This window comes from Galeopterus variegatus, unplaced genomic scaffold (assembly GCF_000696425.1).
Source record: "Galeopterus variegatus unplaced genomic scaffold, G_variegatus-3.0.2 Scaffold2985, whole genome shotgun sequence".
In the NCBI taxonomy this organism is placed as follows: domain Eukaryota; kingdom Metazoa; phylum Chordata; class Mammalia; order Dermoptera; family Cynocephalidae; genus Galeopterus; species Galeopterus variegatus.
Window position 1 is genome coordinate 291,804 of NW_007729096.1, and position 15,409 is coordinate 307,212.

The following is a 15,409-nucleotide window of genomic DNA, read 5'->3' on the forward strand; positions in this document are numbered from 1 at the left end:
GTCTCCACATGGGATCCGAACCCTCGGCGGGAGCGCCGCCACGCTCCCAAGCAGCGCACTGTAGCAATGCGCCACCGGGCCGGCCCGTCCACATAAATTTTGGATGGGACAACACATCCAAACTCCATCATTCTGCCTCTGCTCCCCCAAAACTCACATCTCTCTCACATACAAAATACAATCATTCTAAGGGCCGGCCCGTGGCTCACTTGGTAGAGTGCGGTGCTGATAACACCAAGGCCACGGGTTCGGATCCTATATAGGGATGGCCGGTTTGCTCACTGGCTGAGCGTGGTGCTGACAACACCAAGCCAAGGGTTGAGATCCCCTTACCGGTCATCTTTAAAAAAAAAAAAAAAAAATTTGGAAATATAAAAAGACACAAAAATGTGAACTCACACAGAGAGAAAGAAAAAAGGGAGGACACAAACTACTTCAAAGAGGCACAGGTGTTGGACTTAGCAGAAAAAAAGACTTCAAAGCAGCTACTATAAATATGTTCAAACTACTAAAGGAAACCATGCATAAGGAATTAAAAGAAAGTATAATGACATCTCCTCAAATAGAGAATATCAATAGATGGAAATTATGAAACAAACAAACAAACAAACAAGTGGAAATTCTGGAGCTATAAAGTACAAGTGAAATTTAAAATTCACTATAAGGGCTCAAAAATAGATCTGAGCTGGCAAAAGAATTGGTGAACTTAAGAATAGGTCACTAAAGAATATGCAACCTGAAGAACAAAGAGAAAACATAATTAAGAAAAATGAACAGAGCCTGAGAAATGTGGGACAATATTAAGTGCACCAACACATGCATAACGGGTGTACTGAAAGAGAGGAGAGAGAGAAAGGAGCAGAAAAAAATACTCAAAGAAATTATGGCTGGGCCGGCCCGGTGGCACACTGGAAAGTGTGCCGCTTGGGAGCGCGGCGGCGCTCCTGCCAAGGGTTCGGATCCCATGTGGAGACCGGTTCCCACTCACTGGCTGAGCGCGGTGCGGGCGCAACACCGAGGGCTGCAATCCCATTACCGGTCAGTAAAAAAGACAAAAAAAAAGGAAAAAAAAAAAAAAAAAGAAATTATGGCTGAAAATGTCCCAAATATGATGAAAATATTAATCTACACACCCAAGAAACTCAACAAATTCCAAGTATGATAAATACAAAGAGATCCTGACACATCAGTCTAAATGTTGAATTCCAAAGAAAAAGACAAGATCTTGAAAACAGCCAGAGAAAAATGATTTATCACTTACAAAGAAACCCCAATAAGACTAACAGCTGACTCCTCATCAGAAACAATGGAGTTCAGAAGGCAGTGTAATAACATATTCAAAGTGTTGAAAATAAATAAAACCATCTGGGGCCGGCCCGTGGCTCACTCAGTAGAGTGCGGTGCTGATAACACCAAGGCCCCGGGTTCGGATCCCACATAGGGATGGCCGGTTCACTCACTGGCTGAGCGTGGTGCTGACAACACCAAGTCAAGGGTTGAGATCCCCTTACCGGTCATCTTTTTTAAAAAAAAAAAAAGAAATAAAACCATCAACCAAGATTTTTATATCCAACAAAACTTTTTTTTTAAAAAGATAAAGACAAAATAAAGACACTCCTAGATAAACGAGAATTGGAAGAATTTGTTGCTAGAAGATCCACCTGACAGGAAACACTAAAATAAGTCCTTCAGGCTGAAAGAAAGTGACAGCAGACATAACTCAAATCCACATGAAAAAAATAAAGAATGCAGGTAGAGGTAATTATGTACATTATTATAAAAGTTATATTGTTATATAAGATATAAGTGCATGTTTCTTCTCCTTTCCTCTCTTAACTGACTTAAAAAGCAACTACATAAAACAATATATATTGTATTATTTGGGAGCCTTTAACATATAGAAATATAATACATTTGACAATAACAGTACAAATGAGCTGGGTGGCATCAAAGCTGTATTGGAGTAAGAGAATGACTGTAGATGTAACTCAAATCCACAGGAAGAAAAGAAGAGAACCAGAAATGGTAAATAAGTAGGTTGATAGAGTTTGGAAGTGTTGTCCCCGCCAAAACTCATGTAGAAATCTGATCCCCGATGTGGCAGTGCTGGAAGCTGTTTGAGTCATGGGGGCAGATCCCTCATGAATGGATTAATGCTTTCCCTGGGGGGTGACAGTCCTGAATGAGATCTCGCTCTTAGTTCCCACGAGAGCTGGTTGTTTAAAAGATACTGGCACCTCCTCTCTCTCTTGCTTCCTCTTGCCATGTGATCTGCTTGTACCCACCGGCTGCCTGCTGCTTTCCACCATGAGTAGAAGCAGCCTGAGGCCCGTGCCAGATGCAGCTGTCCCAGAATCATAGGCCAAATAAACTTCTGTTGTTTATAAATTACCCAGTCTAAGGTATTTGTTATAGCAACACAAAGCAGACTAATACATAGGTTAATATAAAAACTCTGGCACACTGTATTGTATGTTTCAAGATAGCCAGAAAAGAGGATCTTGAATGTTATAACACAAAGAAATGATAAAAGTTTAGGTTATAAATATGCTAACTATTCTGATTAGATCATTATGCAATATATGCATGTATTGAAACAAACTGTATCCCATAAACATGTACAATAAAAAAATAAAATTAGAATTAAAAATAGGAAAAAATTCAAAATGATAAAAAATAAAAAAAGCAAAACATTTTTTGGAAAAAGATAGCTCTATAAATATATACTGGTTCTCCTCCTCACTGAAAAGACATAAAATTTATGTCCTTCACTGAAAGACATTAAATTTAAAGAGACAAAAAAGTTAAAAGTAAAAGAATAGAAAAAGATATACCATTCAAATAGCAACTGCAGGACATCTGCAGCCGCTGTACTAATATCAAAAACATTTGACTTTCAAACAAAAAATATTACTAGATATAAAGGGGAACATTTTATAATGATAAAAGTATCAATCTATCAGGAAGATATAACAAATATAAACATATATACATCTAATAACAGTGCTCCAAAATACATGAAGCAAAAACTGACAGAAGTGAAAAAAGAAAAAGACAGTTGGAGACTTTGATATCCACTTTTAGTAATGGATGTAACAACTAGGCAGAACAATAAAAGAAGATGAACAACACTATAAACCACTCAGACCTAACAGACAACCCTCTACTTCTACCCAACAGCAGCAGAATACATATTTGTCTCAAGTGCACATGGAATATTCCCGAGGATAGACAAGATGCTAAGCCGTAAAACAAGCCTCCATTTAAAAGTACTGGAATGATACAAAGTATGTTCTATGACTACAATGGAAATAAATTAGAAATCAATAACATAAAGAAATGTGGGAAATTCACAAATACGCAGAAGTTAAACAACATTCATAAATAACAAATGGGCCAAAGAAGAAATCTTTAAGGAAATTAGAAAATACTTTAACATGAATGAAAATAAAAACGTAACATACCAAAACTTACAGGATGCAACTAAAGCACAGCCTAGAGGGAAATTATGGCTGTAAACACCTACATTAAAAAAGAAAGAAAAAAATCTTAAATCAATAATCTAACCTTCCACCTTGAGAAATTAGAAAAAGAGAAAACTAAATGCAAAGCAAGCAGAAGGAAAGAAGTAATAAATATTAGAGTGGAATTAAATAAACTAGAGAACAGAAAAACAATAAAGAAAATCAACAAAACCAAAAGTTGGTTCTCTGAAAAGACCGATAAAATTGACAAACCTTTAGCTAGACAAAACAAAAGGGGGGGAACTCAAATTACGAAAGTCAGGAGTGAAAGAGGGACCATTACTAATGACCTTACAGAAATGAAAAGGATTATAAGGGAATATTACCACAAACTGTAAGCCAACAAATTAAATAACTTAGATAGAATGGACAAATTCCAGTACAAACTTCCAAAATTGACTTAGGCAAAAATAGAAAATCTGAACGGACTTATACTGAGAGATTGAATTAAGTTTTTGTTTGTTTGTTTGTTTTGTTTGGGGTTTTTCTGGCCGCTGGCAAATACAGGGATCAAACCCTGGACCTTGATGTTATCAGCACCACACTCTACCCAACCGAGCTAACCAGCCAGGCCTGAATCAGTATTTTAAAACTTCCCACAAAGAAAAGTCCAGGCCCAGACAGCTTCACTGGATAATTCTACAAAATATTTAAAGAGGAATTTATACCAATCTTCCACAAACTCTTAAAAAAAAAAAAGAAAAGAAAAGGAGGGAACACTTCCCAACTTACAAGGCCAGTATTATCCTACTACTAAAACCAGACAAGGTCATCACGAAGAAAGTAAACCATAGACCAATAACTCTTATGAATATAGACACAAAAATCCTCAACATAATACAAGAAAACAGAAACCAGCAACATATAAAAAATATACAGCATAATCAAATGGGATTTATCCCAAGAATGCAAGGTTGGTTCAACATACAAAAATCAATCAGTGTTAATATACCAAAATAATAAAAGACAAAAATTACATGTTCATCTCAACAGACACAGAAAAGCTTTTGGCAAACTCCAACACCTTCATGATTAAAAACATCCAACAAACTCAGAACAGAAGACAACTATGAAAACCCCATAACTAATATCACACTTAATGGTGAAAGACCAAAAGCTTTTTCACTAAAATCAAGAACAAGACAAGCATATCTACTCTCACCACTTCTAGCCAGGGTAATTAGGTAAGAAAAAGAAATAAAAAGCAACCAGGTTGGAAAGAAAGAAGTAAAACTATCTCTATTTGCAGATAACATAATCAAATATTGAAAATCCTAAGGAATCTACTAACAGCTATTAGAACTAATAAACAAGTTAGGTAAAGTTGCACAATAGAAGATCGATATGCAAAAATCAATTTTATTTCTACAAAGTAGGAATGAACAATCCAAGATGAAATTTAGAAAAATTCATTTACATGAAAAAGAATAAAAGACTTTGGAATGAATTTAACAAAGTCCAAAACACATAATCTGAAATTTTCCTCTTTCCTCCCTCCCTCCCTCCAGCTTGCATGTGCGTTCTCTCTCTCTCTCTCTCTCTCTCTTTCTCTCTCTGTCTCTGTCTGTCTCTCTCCTCTCTCTCACAAACACACACACACACACACACACACACACACACAGAAAATGGGCAGGCTTCTGAGAATTACTTCATGCTTGATTTTAGCAGAGCTATGGATTGGTTAGTCCGCTACAGACATGGCCACGCTTGGTAAAATGACTTACATGCACGGTCAAGAGGAGAAAATGGGCAGGCTTCTGAGAATTACTTCATGCTTGATTTTAGCAGAGCTATGGGTTGGTTAGTCCGCTACAGACATGGCCACGCTTGGTAAAATGACTTACATGCACGGTCAAGAGGCAAGCACAGATAAAAGTAATGATAGAGGAAACAAAGCTGCAAAGGATAAAATGAAACAATGTTTCAGTGGCAGCCTCATGCGAGGTACATACCCAGATAGGACCGCCTGGGGGGGGCTTTGACTTCTTCATCCTTCCTATCAGCAGCTACATTTTAAAGAAGAGAGAAAGAAACAGAAAGGAAGAAAAGACAAAAACAGACTGGTTTTAACACTGGTGAACAACTGTTTCCCAGCCCTTTTTGCATTTCTTTAAAAAAAAAAAATTGGAACAGAAATACAAGATTTTGGTTTCTGTGCATTAAAGGATTCACTTTCTGAATTATTTTTCTCCAAACCTGCCCTCGTACGATACCATAAGAAAGTGAATGGTGGTAAGAGGAGGAACTGTGGGGCTAGAAAGTAAAAAAGTCAGTCACCACATCCGAGGTCTGCTATGTTCATGAAAAGCGATACCATAGATCCTACTTCTCTTTTCCGTAGAAACTCATCTGCATGCAGGCTGTGGTTGCAATACACTCGTCCACGGTCAAAACTGTTCCAAAGGCTGGTTGATAAAGCTGTTTTCAGAACACCCTCCACAAATGTTTGCTGTAAAAGCACAGCTAGCTCCACACGTGGATCTGACAAGCACATGGCACGCAAGGACATGGCATTTATACAGGCCTGGCGGGTGTCTCCTCTGCAACCCAGCACAGCCGCCAGGGCCCACACAGCACTCAAGTAGCAGGCTATGACTCCACTACCCTACTGTGCGGTGCCCCAGGACGGCAGCCCAGAGGCCCTGGAAAACAGCCAGGGCACCACAGGCAGCTCGCGAAAACCTTGTGGGTTTTGGGGTGGGAGGTGGTTGAAAAGAGATTCCAATGAGTGGCTTCAACGTGTCCAGGGATGAAAGGTCATGAATTGCCTGCCCCAGGCAATGCAGACTCCATGTTAAACTGGAAACTGCGGAAACAGCTGAAAACAAACACCAGATGGTCTCTGCACCTGGACTCGGTGCTGTTCTACTCAAAGGGCAGAGGTGACATTTCCACCAACTGTGAGGGTTTTACAACCAGCAGCACCACACAAATCATAGGCTCTACCCCACACCCACCTCCCTCCCCTGCCCCCTCCTGATCACTTGAGTTCTGGGGGGTTCTGAATTTCCACAGCCCTGCCCTTCTGTTCTTTGATTTAGACCAATTTTACAACTCACTGGCACCCCTTCTAAAGAACAACATCCATGGGGTTGGGGGAGGGGCGCCCACCCAGGACGGCTCCTTTATCTGCTTGAGAACTCCAGCCACAAACATGCTGTCTCCCCGTCACCTCCAAGCACAGCAGGGAGGCATGCAGTGCAGGCATGGCTGGGGTGGAGGCCAGGAGCGTGAGTCCGTGATTGTGGGGTTACTGGGCAGAACTGTGTGCCTCTGGACTCTGCACTGGGCACAACTTCAAGCTGCCTGAGGTTTCCTGCCTGGAAAGTGAGACACTCAGATCTACGCATTAGAAGAACATGTCTGTGCAGGGCAGACTGGAGGCAACAGAGTTCTGAAGGTGACAGACCAGGTAAAAATGGTCACAACAGATTTCCACAAATCTGTGCTGAACACTTGCTCCAGGCACTGAGGCCCAACAATGGCCCAGCAACGTTCCAAGCCTCTGTTTTCCTCAGAACCGCACACTCCCCATCAAGAGGTGGGGCCTGTGCCCCTCCCTTCATTATGGGTGGGCTTGTGACTGCTCTGGCCTGCTGTGTGATTTCCCAGATGGTCGTAAAAAAGACACAGCTTCTGCCTGGGCCTCGCTCTCAGTAAGCTCGTCCTGGGAACCCAGCTGCCATGTTGTGAGGAAGCCCGGGCCACACGGGGAGGTGCGAGCAGTCCAGCAGAGCCCACTGGGGTCCCAGCCCACGCTGGCATCAGCCACGTGAGTGATCAAGGAGTGAGCTGCAGGGTCCAGGCCAGCCTGAGCCTTCCCAGATGATGCCAAGAACAGCATAGACCAGCTGTCCTTGCCCAGCTCTGCCCAAACTGCAGACTTGTGAGCAAAATAAATGCTGTCCTTCAAGTCCTAAATGTTGGTGTAACTTGTGGAATGACCAGAGACTGGGACAAAAAATGAGCTGGGCAAAGATTCGGCCTGAGCCGGGACAGTGGGGAGCATCACCCTGGATGGCGAGGTGGACAACACATGCTGATCTGAGAGCTCCAGAGCTGCAGGCATGTGGAGAGGTTTGTACCAGCAAGACCACCTCAGTTAGGGTTAGGGGACGCTGGCCTGGGGTCCAGGGAAGAGTGAGTCACAGTGCCAAAACTCAAGAAGCCAACGCCAGAGTTGAGGCAGCACACAGGACAGGTGCACTAAGTCTCAGTGGACGTCCAAGGACAGCGATGCATCTCTTGAAAACACATGCGAAATAGCACCCAAAACTCAAGAAGCCAACGCCAGAGTTGAGGCAGCACACAGGACAGGTGCATTAAGTCTCAGTGGACGTCCAAGGACAGCGATGCATCTCTTGAAAACACATGCGAAATAGCACATGACCCTCCCCACACAACACGTTTTAGAGCTTTGCTGAGATGTAATGACATACCATAAAAACACCCCTTTCAAGAGTACAGTTGAATGGTTTTAGTACATCCACAGAGTTGTGCAACCACCATCACTGTCTAATCTTAGAACATTTTCATCACCCCAGAAGAAGACCCCTACCCATCAGCAGTCGCCCCCTGCCCCCCTGCTGCCTCTTCAGCCAATTAGAACACTGAGTGCTGAGAAATTCAACCACCTGACTCTGGGCCACAGGCAATTGTTTCTCAAATAACTCCTAAAAGTAATTTAAAAGGAAAAAATACATTAGAAAACAGTTAAATTTTTAAAAAGCAAAAATAAATTTAAAGTGAAACAGTGTTTGGGAAACCCACAAAGCAGAACTATCCTAGTGGACACACAGTGGCCTGGGCCTCATCCCCAGCGAGGCATGCCCTCAGGATGTGCGATCTGGCACATGACCCCAGTCCCAACAACAACCTTGTTCAGTAACTGTGCTGCTGGTACTGCTGCGAGCGTATGGCCCAGGCCCACGTGCAACAATGTCATACCCTGTCACTCTAGGGAGGCTCAAGAAACGGGCTTGGGATGTGGTGGCGGTGATCAGAGCTGAAACTGCAGAGGCTCAGTCAGGCCCCACAGCTTGAAGGTCAGCTGGAAGCCCGCTAGGCACTCATGGAGTGTTTCACTTCGCCACAAACCTCCCTCACGCCATGAGCTGAAAAGCCAGAAAACAAACAATCGCCACTCCAACTACAAGAATGTGGTCTCCAAATACCATGTCCCCCAGTACCAGAGCTCCTTGGAGAAGTGACCCAGTCTGGGTCTAAGGCAGGAAACATGGACGTGAAGGCAACACATGGTTATGCCACTCTCAGGGAAGGGATCCAAGAAACCCCTCAGGCTGAGTCAGACGGGCTCCTGCAGCCAGAGAGGGAATAACTGGAGCTTTAGCAAGTATGATAACAGCAACCAAATAAAACACACCAAATATGTTTAAATCCATACATTCAGAATAATGCAAAAAATGAATGTGGTCATCATTGCAAGATGCCAGGGAATCAATTTTCAAAACTGGTAAACAAAGAAAAAACCTGCTACCTGTCTTTCCTTTATAAATTATATCACTGGGCCCTGCCTCCACATGAGCAGGGACCTGGGAAAACACCTCAGCTTCAGTGGAATGAGTTGTTTTTCTTTTTAGGTTTGATCCTAATTTTTTAACTCATGTCAATTTTGTGATAGAGACTGACTGTAAAACAGAAAACACTTGGAAAGTGTACAAAAATGTTCAAAGTAGTCACCTCTGGAGGGGTGATAGAAAGCTATTTTCCTTCATATTCCTCTATCTTCCCCAAAACGTCTACAATGGGCATGCACAGATCTTTAAAACAAATTACATATTTGATTTTTTAAATAACCCGCTCTTTCTTCAATACTATTTATTTATTGTCTTTAATCTTAACTTTCAAATTGAGTTGGTGACCTTCAAAATTAAAAATCCCTACAAAAGGCAGCACGAAAACATTTAAGCTTCTAATTTTTTAGGCCGTTTTGACTATCCTGAGAACACTAAAACACAGCTATTCAGGGCCGGCCCGGTGGCGCACTGGATAGTGCACTGCTTGGGAAGCGCGGCGGCGCTCCCATCCGAGGGTTCGGATCCCACATACCGACCGGCTCCCGCTCACTGGCTGAGCGAGGCGCGGGAGCAACACCGAGGCTTGCGATCCCGTTGCCGGTCCCCGGTCCGGTACGGGGGCAACACTGAGGGTTGCGATCCGCTGCCGGACACGGAAAAAAGACAAAAGACAAAAAAAATAAAAAAATAAAAATAAATAAATAAAACACAGCTATTCAAGTTTCTTCACAAACTAATTTTACATTAATAGTCAGTTTGCCAGGAAGTGTACCTCCTGAGGCCCGTGGTGCTGCCTTGGGGGTGAGGCTCAAGGGCCTGTTTGGAGCTGACAACCTTCTTTGGGAAGTGGAGCCACTCACAGGGAAACAAAGCCACCACCGTCCTGGTTCAGGGGCCACGCTGCAGCGTGCGTGATGAGAGGAAATGAACCCACACATTTCATCAAAGCCTCCCTTAGGAATGTGCCAAGGCCTATGTCCCATACACAAACTGGACACAAAATATGTAAATATGCAGATTTGAACTGAATTCAAATGTTAAAAGCACTGAAGAGGGGAATCTCAAGAATTCTCAGACACACGCAACCATGCCCCCGCTAAACGGAGTTTGGGAGTGGAGCGGGAACGGGGCACCCAGGCTGATCCACCAGAACTCCAGCCATTGCCTCGAAGCTGCAGCTCCAGCAAGGGCACCCGAGAGACTAGAGCACAGGGGCCACAGCACACAGAAGCGCCTCTTGCACTATTTGAAGGAAATCCCGCCTGCATGCCCAAGGAACAGCAGCCTCCAGGTCACCGGCTTCCCAACCACTCCAGACCTGAAGGAAGAGGGGTGTGTCGGCTTTCTACTGGTGCCAAAACAAGTTACCACAAAGGAGGTGGTCTACACAACACAGACTTTGCACCTTACAGTTCTGGAGGCCAGAGGTCCAACGTGGGTATCACCGGACTAAGATCAAGGCTGTTTCCTGCTCATTCGAGTCGCTGACAGAACCCAGTTCCTTGTGGCTATAGGACTGAGGTCCCAAGTCCTCACTGGCTGTAAGACATCAGCATTCCCAGCTTCCAGAGGCCACAGTACTTTCTGGCTTGTGGACCCTTCCCCATCCTCAAAGCCAGCAAAAGAGCTGAGTCCTTCTCACGTCAAATCTCCCTGAAATCTCCTGCTTTCCTTGTCCACTTTCAAGGACCCTTGTGATTAGATAATCCAGGACATTCTCCCCATCTCAGAGGCCCTACTCTTAGCCACATCTGCAGAGCCCCTTGGCCATGTGAAGTGACATACTGCAGGTTCCCAGGATCAGGGTATGGATGTCTTGGGGGCCATTATTCTGCTCACCACAGAGGGTGCACTTGTTAAAAATTCAGATTCCAAGGACCGGCCCGTGGCTCACTCGGGAGAGTGCGTTGCTGCTAACACCAAGGCCACAGGTTCGGATCCTATATAGGGATGGCCAGTTAGCTCACTGGCTGAGCGTGGTGTTGATCCTCTTACCAGTTGTCATTATAAAAAATAAAAAAATTCAGATTCCAGCCCTAACTCTGGAAATTGGAATTCACTATTTTAGCTCAACCCTAGTTTGCCAGAGTAGAAATATTCCTTTGCAACATTAGGAACCCACTTCCCCACTCACTTCCTTATCTGGGATGCTCTTTGGATGAGGTGCTCACCTGCACCTCCTGTATTTCAGCAGTGTTGCATAAATGTTAAACTCTCAGTCTGCTGCAGGGCCTAAAGGCTCACAAACTGATGGATTTTGGATGTGACTAGGGCCATTGTGCACACAATAAGCACAAAATAGCCACCACCTTGTCTTCCATTCCAGCACCAAACCCCTCCCCCTTTCCCTTTATGAGGAGCCTCCTGACTTTAAACAGAAACCCTTTTGCTTCCGCAAGGGTGGAGTTCTCCACCCTGGTCACTGTAGTTTCCATATTAGCATAATGCCCCTCTTTGATGGTATCAGCCAACCCTTGGTGCCCTATATAAGCTCTACCACCCTCACACCTGGTGCTCGGAGTTCTCCACCCTGGTCACTGTAGTTTCCATATTAGCATAATGCCCCTCCTTGATGGTATCAGCCAACCCTTGGTGCCCTATATAAGCTCTACCACCCTCACACCTGGTGCTATCCTCCATTTTGAGGGCAGCCACCGGCCGCCCACTTTGGGTGCAACCCGGTAGATTCTTTTCCTTTAATAAAGCTTGATCGGTACCCGGTGTCTCGGCTCACTTTCTTTCACAAACTTGCTGTGTCTGGCACCTCACATCATTCCTACCATTGAATCCCACACACACACTATTCAAACAAGGTCACAGACCCTGGTCTCAGGCTTACAGCCTAAGGGCAACAGAAACACCTAGCGGTTCATTTTGTGTCTCAGGCACAAACTCTTCTCTCTCAGCCTTCATCCTTCCCACGGTGAGAACATTAACTGAGGGATAACCCCATTCTGCAGCCACTATGACACCCTGTTCCAAGCTACAGCCTCTGCTCAGAGGGGCCTAGGGCCTGCCCTGTGAAGCTGGAGGCACAGAGGAAGGCAGGAGCCATGCAGGAAGCAAGTCCACATTATCCAGGCAGAAACGTAAAGCCCTGGCTCCTTACCCAGCACCGCCTCCTGACAGGTTTAAAAAACCCTGCTTTCTAGGCAAGATCAGGATATAACCAGCACCATTGGCAGTGTAATCTGAAACCCAAATCATGACAGGAAGGAAGAGAACAGACACTCAAAGAGGAGAAACAGCATTAACAGGGGAGAGAGAGAACAAAACATACCAGAAAACAGACATTGAGGTCACCTCATGGTTAAAAGGACACTAAGCAGTCCAGGCTACTCAGCAAGAGTAGAGGCTGACCTACTTTCCACAAAAACTGAAATTAGCACATGTTCATCTCACTCTCAAAACAGAAGTGCACAGAAAGAAAGAAGGAAGGAACAAAAATATAGGGGCAGCAAATCCCTGGCAAGATCTCAAGTCTGGAGCAGACCCAAAACTAAACAAACTCTGGGGAAAATGCTTCTCTAAGTGACAGCTGAGATAAAAACAAACACAATCTCAGAAAAAATCAAAGTGAAAGCTATCTCAGATTTACCAATGAGTAAAAAAACTAAGGGAGTCTTTAATCCTCCTGCATAGCAGAAGCCACCAGCCTGCATGTCGAAACTCTGAATGTCAAATTGGAAGGAACTTTTGCAAAGGAGAAGGCAAAAACAGGAAGAAATATTTTCTATTTTCTGAGCTGCCAAAGGCCAAGAGTGGTGTGTGCTAAGTGTGTGCTGAGTGTGCACTAAGCATGTAACTGATCCCTCCCAGGTTACAACCATGCAGAGCATGTAGTCCCTGAGCGTGAACTCCAGGTAACGCCACCACCCGACCCCCCAAAGCATGACCATGGATGGACATTTAACAAGGCAAGAGATCAATTAACACAACCTGTGGATAATGGTAAAACTGAAAGAGTAAGTGTCACGGACAAGCCACACACAGAGTCAGAGACAAAACTGTCTTCTCGGGCTCTGTCTTTCTGGGACCTGGTGGAGCCAGGACACAGACAGAAAAACATCTCCTGTTCTGATGCAGGATCACAGCCAGGAGGAACACACGAAGACCAGTTAATACTGTGCCCACATTCCAGTGAAGAAACTATTATCCTGAATTGTTTCACTTATAAAATGGTTAATTAAAGTTATTTAACATACTGAAAATACTGTCAATTACAGACTTCAGCACCATTTGGTGAAACGAAAGCTGCTTAGATAACATTAAAGTGGCTATTATTTCACCAAAGGAACAAAAGACAAGTCTTGTTTGTTGACCTAGCAGGACTTTATTTCCAAAAGCTCTCAAACACCAACCTGCAAAGGAGCGGTGCCTCACATGCAGTTCATTCACCACGCGGAGTTCAGTGCAGAGCTTCAACATCAGCAGCATGGTCAGAATTTAGCAGGACTTTATTTCCAAAAGCTCTCAAACACCAACCTGCAAAGGAGCGGTGCCTCACGTGCAGTTCATTCACCACGCGGAGTTCAGTGCAGAGCTTCAACATCAGCAGCATGGTCAGAATCATAACTATGCTCTGCCACAGGAGAGGAGACTCAAAATGCCTCCCAAACCTGGGGAGGAAAAGAAGCCACCACGTCAGGAGGGGTGCGGCTGCCAGCCCCTCCCTGCACACCCAGGTCCTGAGTAGCATCTGGGAAAGCTGCCTCTGGAAGGTGACATCCATCCTGCCGCAGCACTGCCTAACCCTGGACCCCAGCACCATGTGTGGGGCTTTTCCAAAAGCCACATCCTCCCCTCCCAGGGCATCACTGTCCTCCACCCAGGGCCCAGGTACCATCCCACAGCACAGCCAGATGTCCAAGGCCCTCACTGCAGAGGTCCCTACCGCCACCAGGAGAGCAGCCCAGTTTCAAGCCCACAGCAGCCTGCTTCCTGCCTGGGCAAGGCGGGGTCTCCTGACCAGAGCAGCCCAAAGTGCCAGCAGGACTGCAGGGGGCCCAGCACCAAGTTTCTACCCATCCCCCACCACAGAAGAAGAGAAGGCAGGTGAGGGCATGGCCCCCCATCCCCGACCTAAGGCCCCTGACCCAGGCCTCTCTCCCCATTACCTCCACCCCAGGTCTCTCCCCTACCCCAACCCTCACCCAGGCCTCTCTTCCCACCGATCTCCACTCTGTCCCAGCCACAGACTCCCAGGCCTTCTTGATGATTTTTTTTTTTTTTTAAACCAGCATTGAGCATCTCATCAATTCAGCCATAAGCCTGGGGGGGGGGGGGGGCTGCAGAACCACATCCAGGGACTGACACGACCTGGGCCTTCAACCTCAGCCACCAGAACCACCGTGGTGCTGTGGCATGCAGACCTGCAGAGTCACCATCTCCAAGGCTAAGCCTGGCACGTAATTCCACAAAAGCCCCAACCCTAATCCTAACCTAACTGTTCTAGAGGAGGAATCCCAGCTAGAATTGGCCTGCAGAGTTTGTGTGACCTGAAGGGTATTTCCAAAACTTGAATTGGTGGTCAACCCATCAAAGCCAAGAGACCTATGTCTCCAATCGCCTTTCTCTTGAGGCCAGGCTCCCATGAGTCACCTCTGTAGGCCACCTTAGGGGTGAGGGTCTCTAAGAGCAGTTCCTGAAGCTCCTAACTGCTGCCGGGCAGGAGTGTGCCTCCCATCAACACAGAGCAGGATCAGAACTCACTGGGACAAATGTACCCCGAGGTCTCGCTGATTGGAAACTAGCACAGTCTACCTGTGAGACACCATCCCACCAGACTGTCGAAGCTGGCTACTGTGAGAAGGAACTGCGCCAAAATCACTCAAGAAATTAAAACAGAAAAAGCATTTCACAGAACTCAGTGGTGATGCCTGTTACCAGCAATTCATAAATGACAAAATTGGACACAGCCTGGTCTCCCAGTTCACAGAGAGCATATCTTTGAAATGTGTGACTACGTGATAAGGAAAAAATGTCCCATAAACGTAGAGAACTAACCCTCAGGTTCAACCCCGTGCCACAAGCCAACTTCCTCAAGCCAGTGTTCATGAGCACAATTCCCCGGCAAGGTGAATTCTATCAGCTCGACTGCTTCTCAGGGAGCTCTGAATGTTCGCTGGACAGCAGGAACTGCACCCTCTGATGGGACATGCCCTGGACAGGAGTGCCCACCTGGGGTAGCTGCCCACAGGTGAGAAGGAGCAGGGCAGGTTGCAGGTGGAGGCTCCCAAGGCAACCAGAAAAAAAGTCACAGATGTTCTCCTGGGGGGGGGGGGGGGGGGGGGGGGGGGGGGAGCAAAGATGGACCCCTCTCCTGAGGCCAAGCCCCCTCCCACGTCT

At 45.4% G+C, this 15,409-nt stretch overlaps 1 protein-coding gene across 1 annotated transcript in view; it reads right to left on the reverse strand.

Annotated features, from left to right (window-relative positions):
* PQLC1 (PQ loop repeat containing 1) overlaps positions 1 to 15,409 on the reverse strand; it is a gene marked incomplete at its 5' end in the record, with an annotated part of 66,835 nt that overhangs the window by 45,662 nt on the left and 5,764 nt on the right. Inside the window, one exon of the mRNA XM_008583636.1 lies at positions 13,547 to 13,680. Coding sequence (XP_008581858.1) covers positions 13,547 to 13,680 — 134 coding nt within the window. The remainder of the gene's footprint in view (positions 1 to 13,546; positions 13,681 to 15,409) is intronic.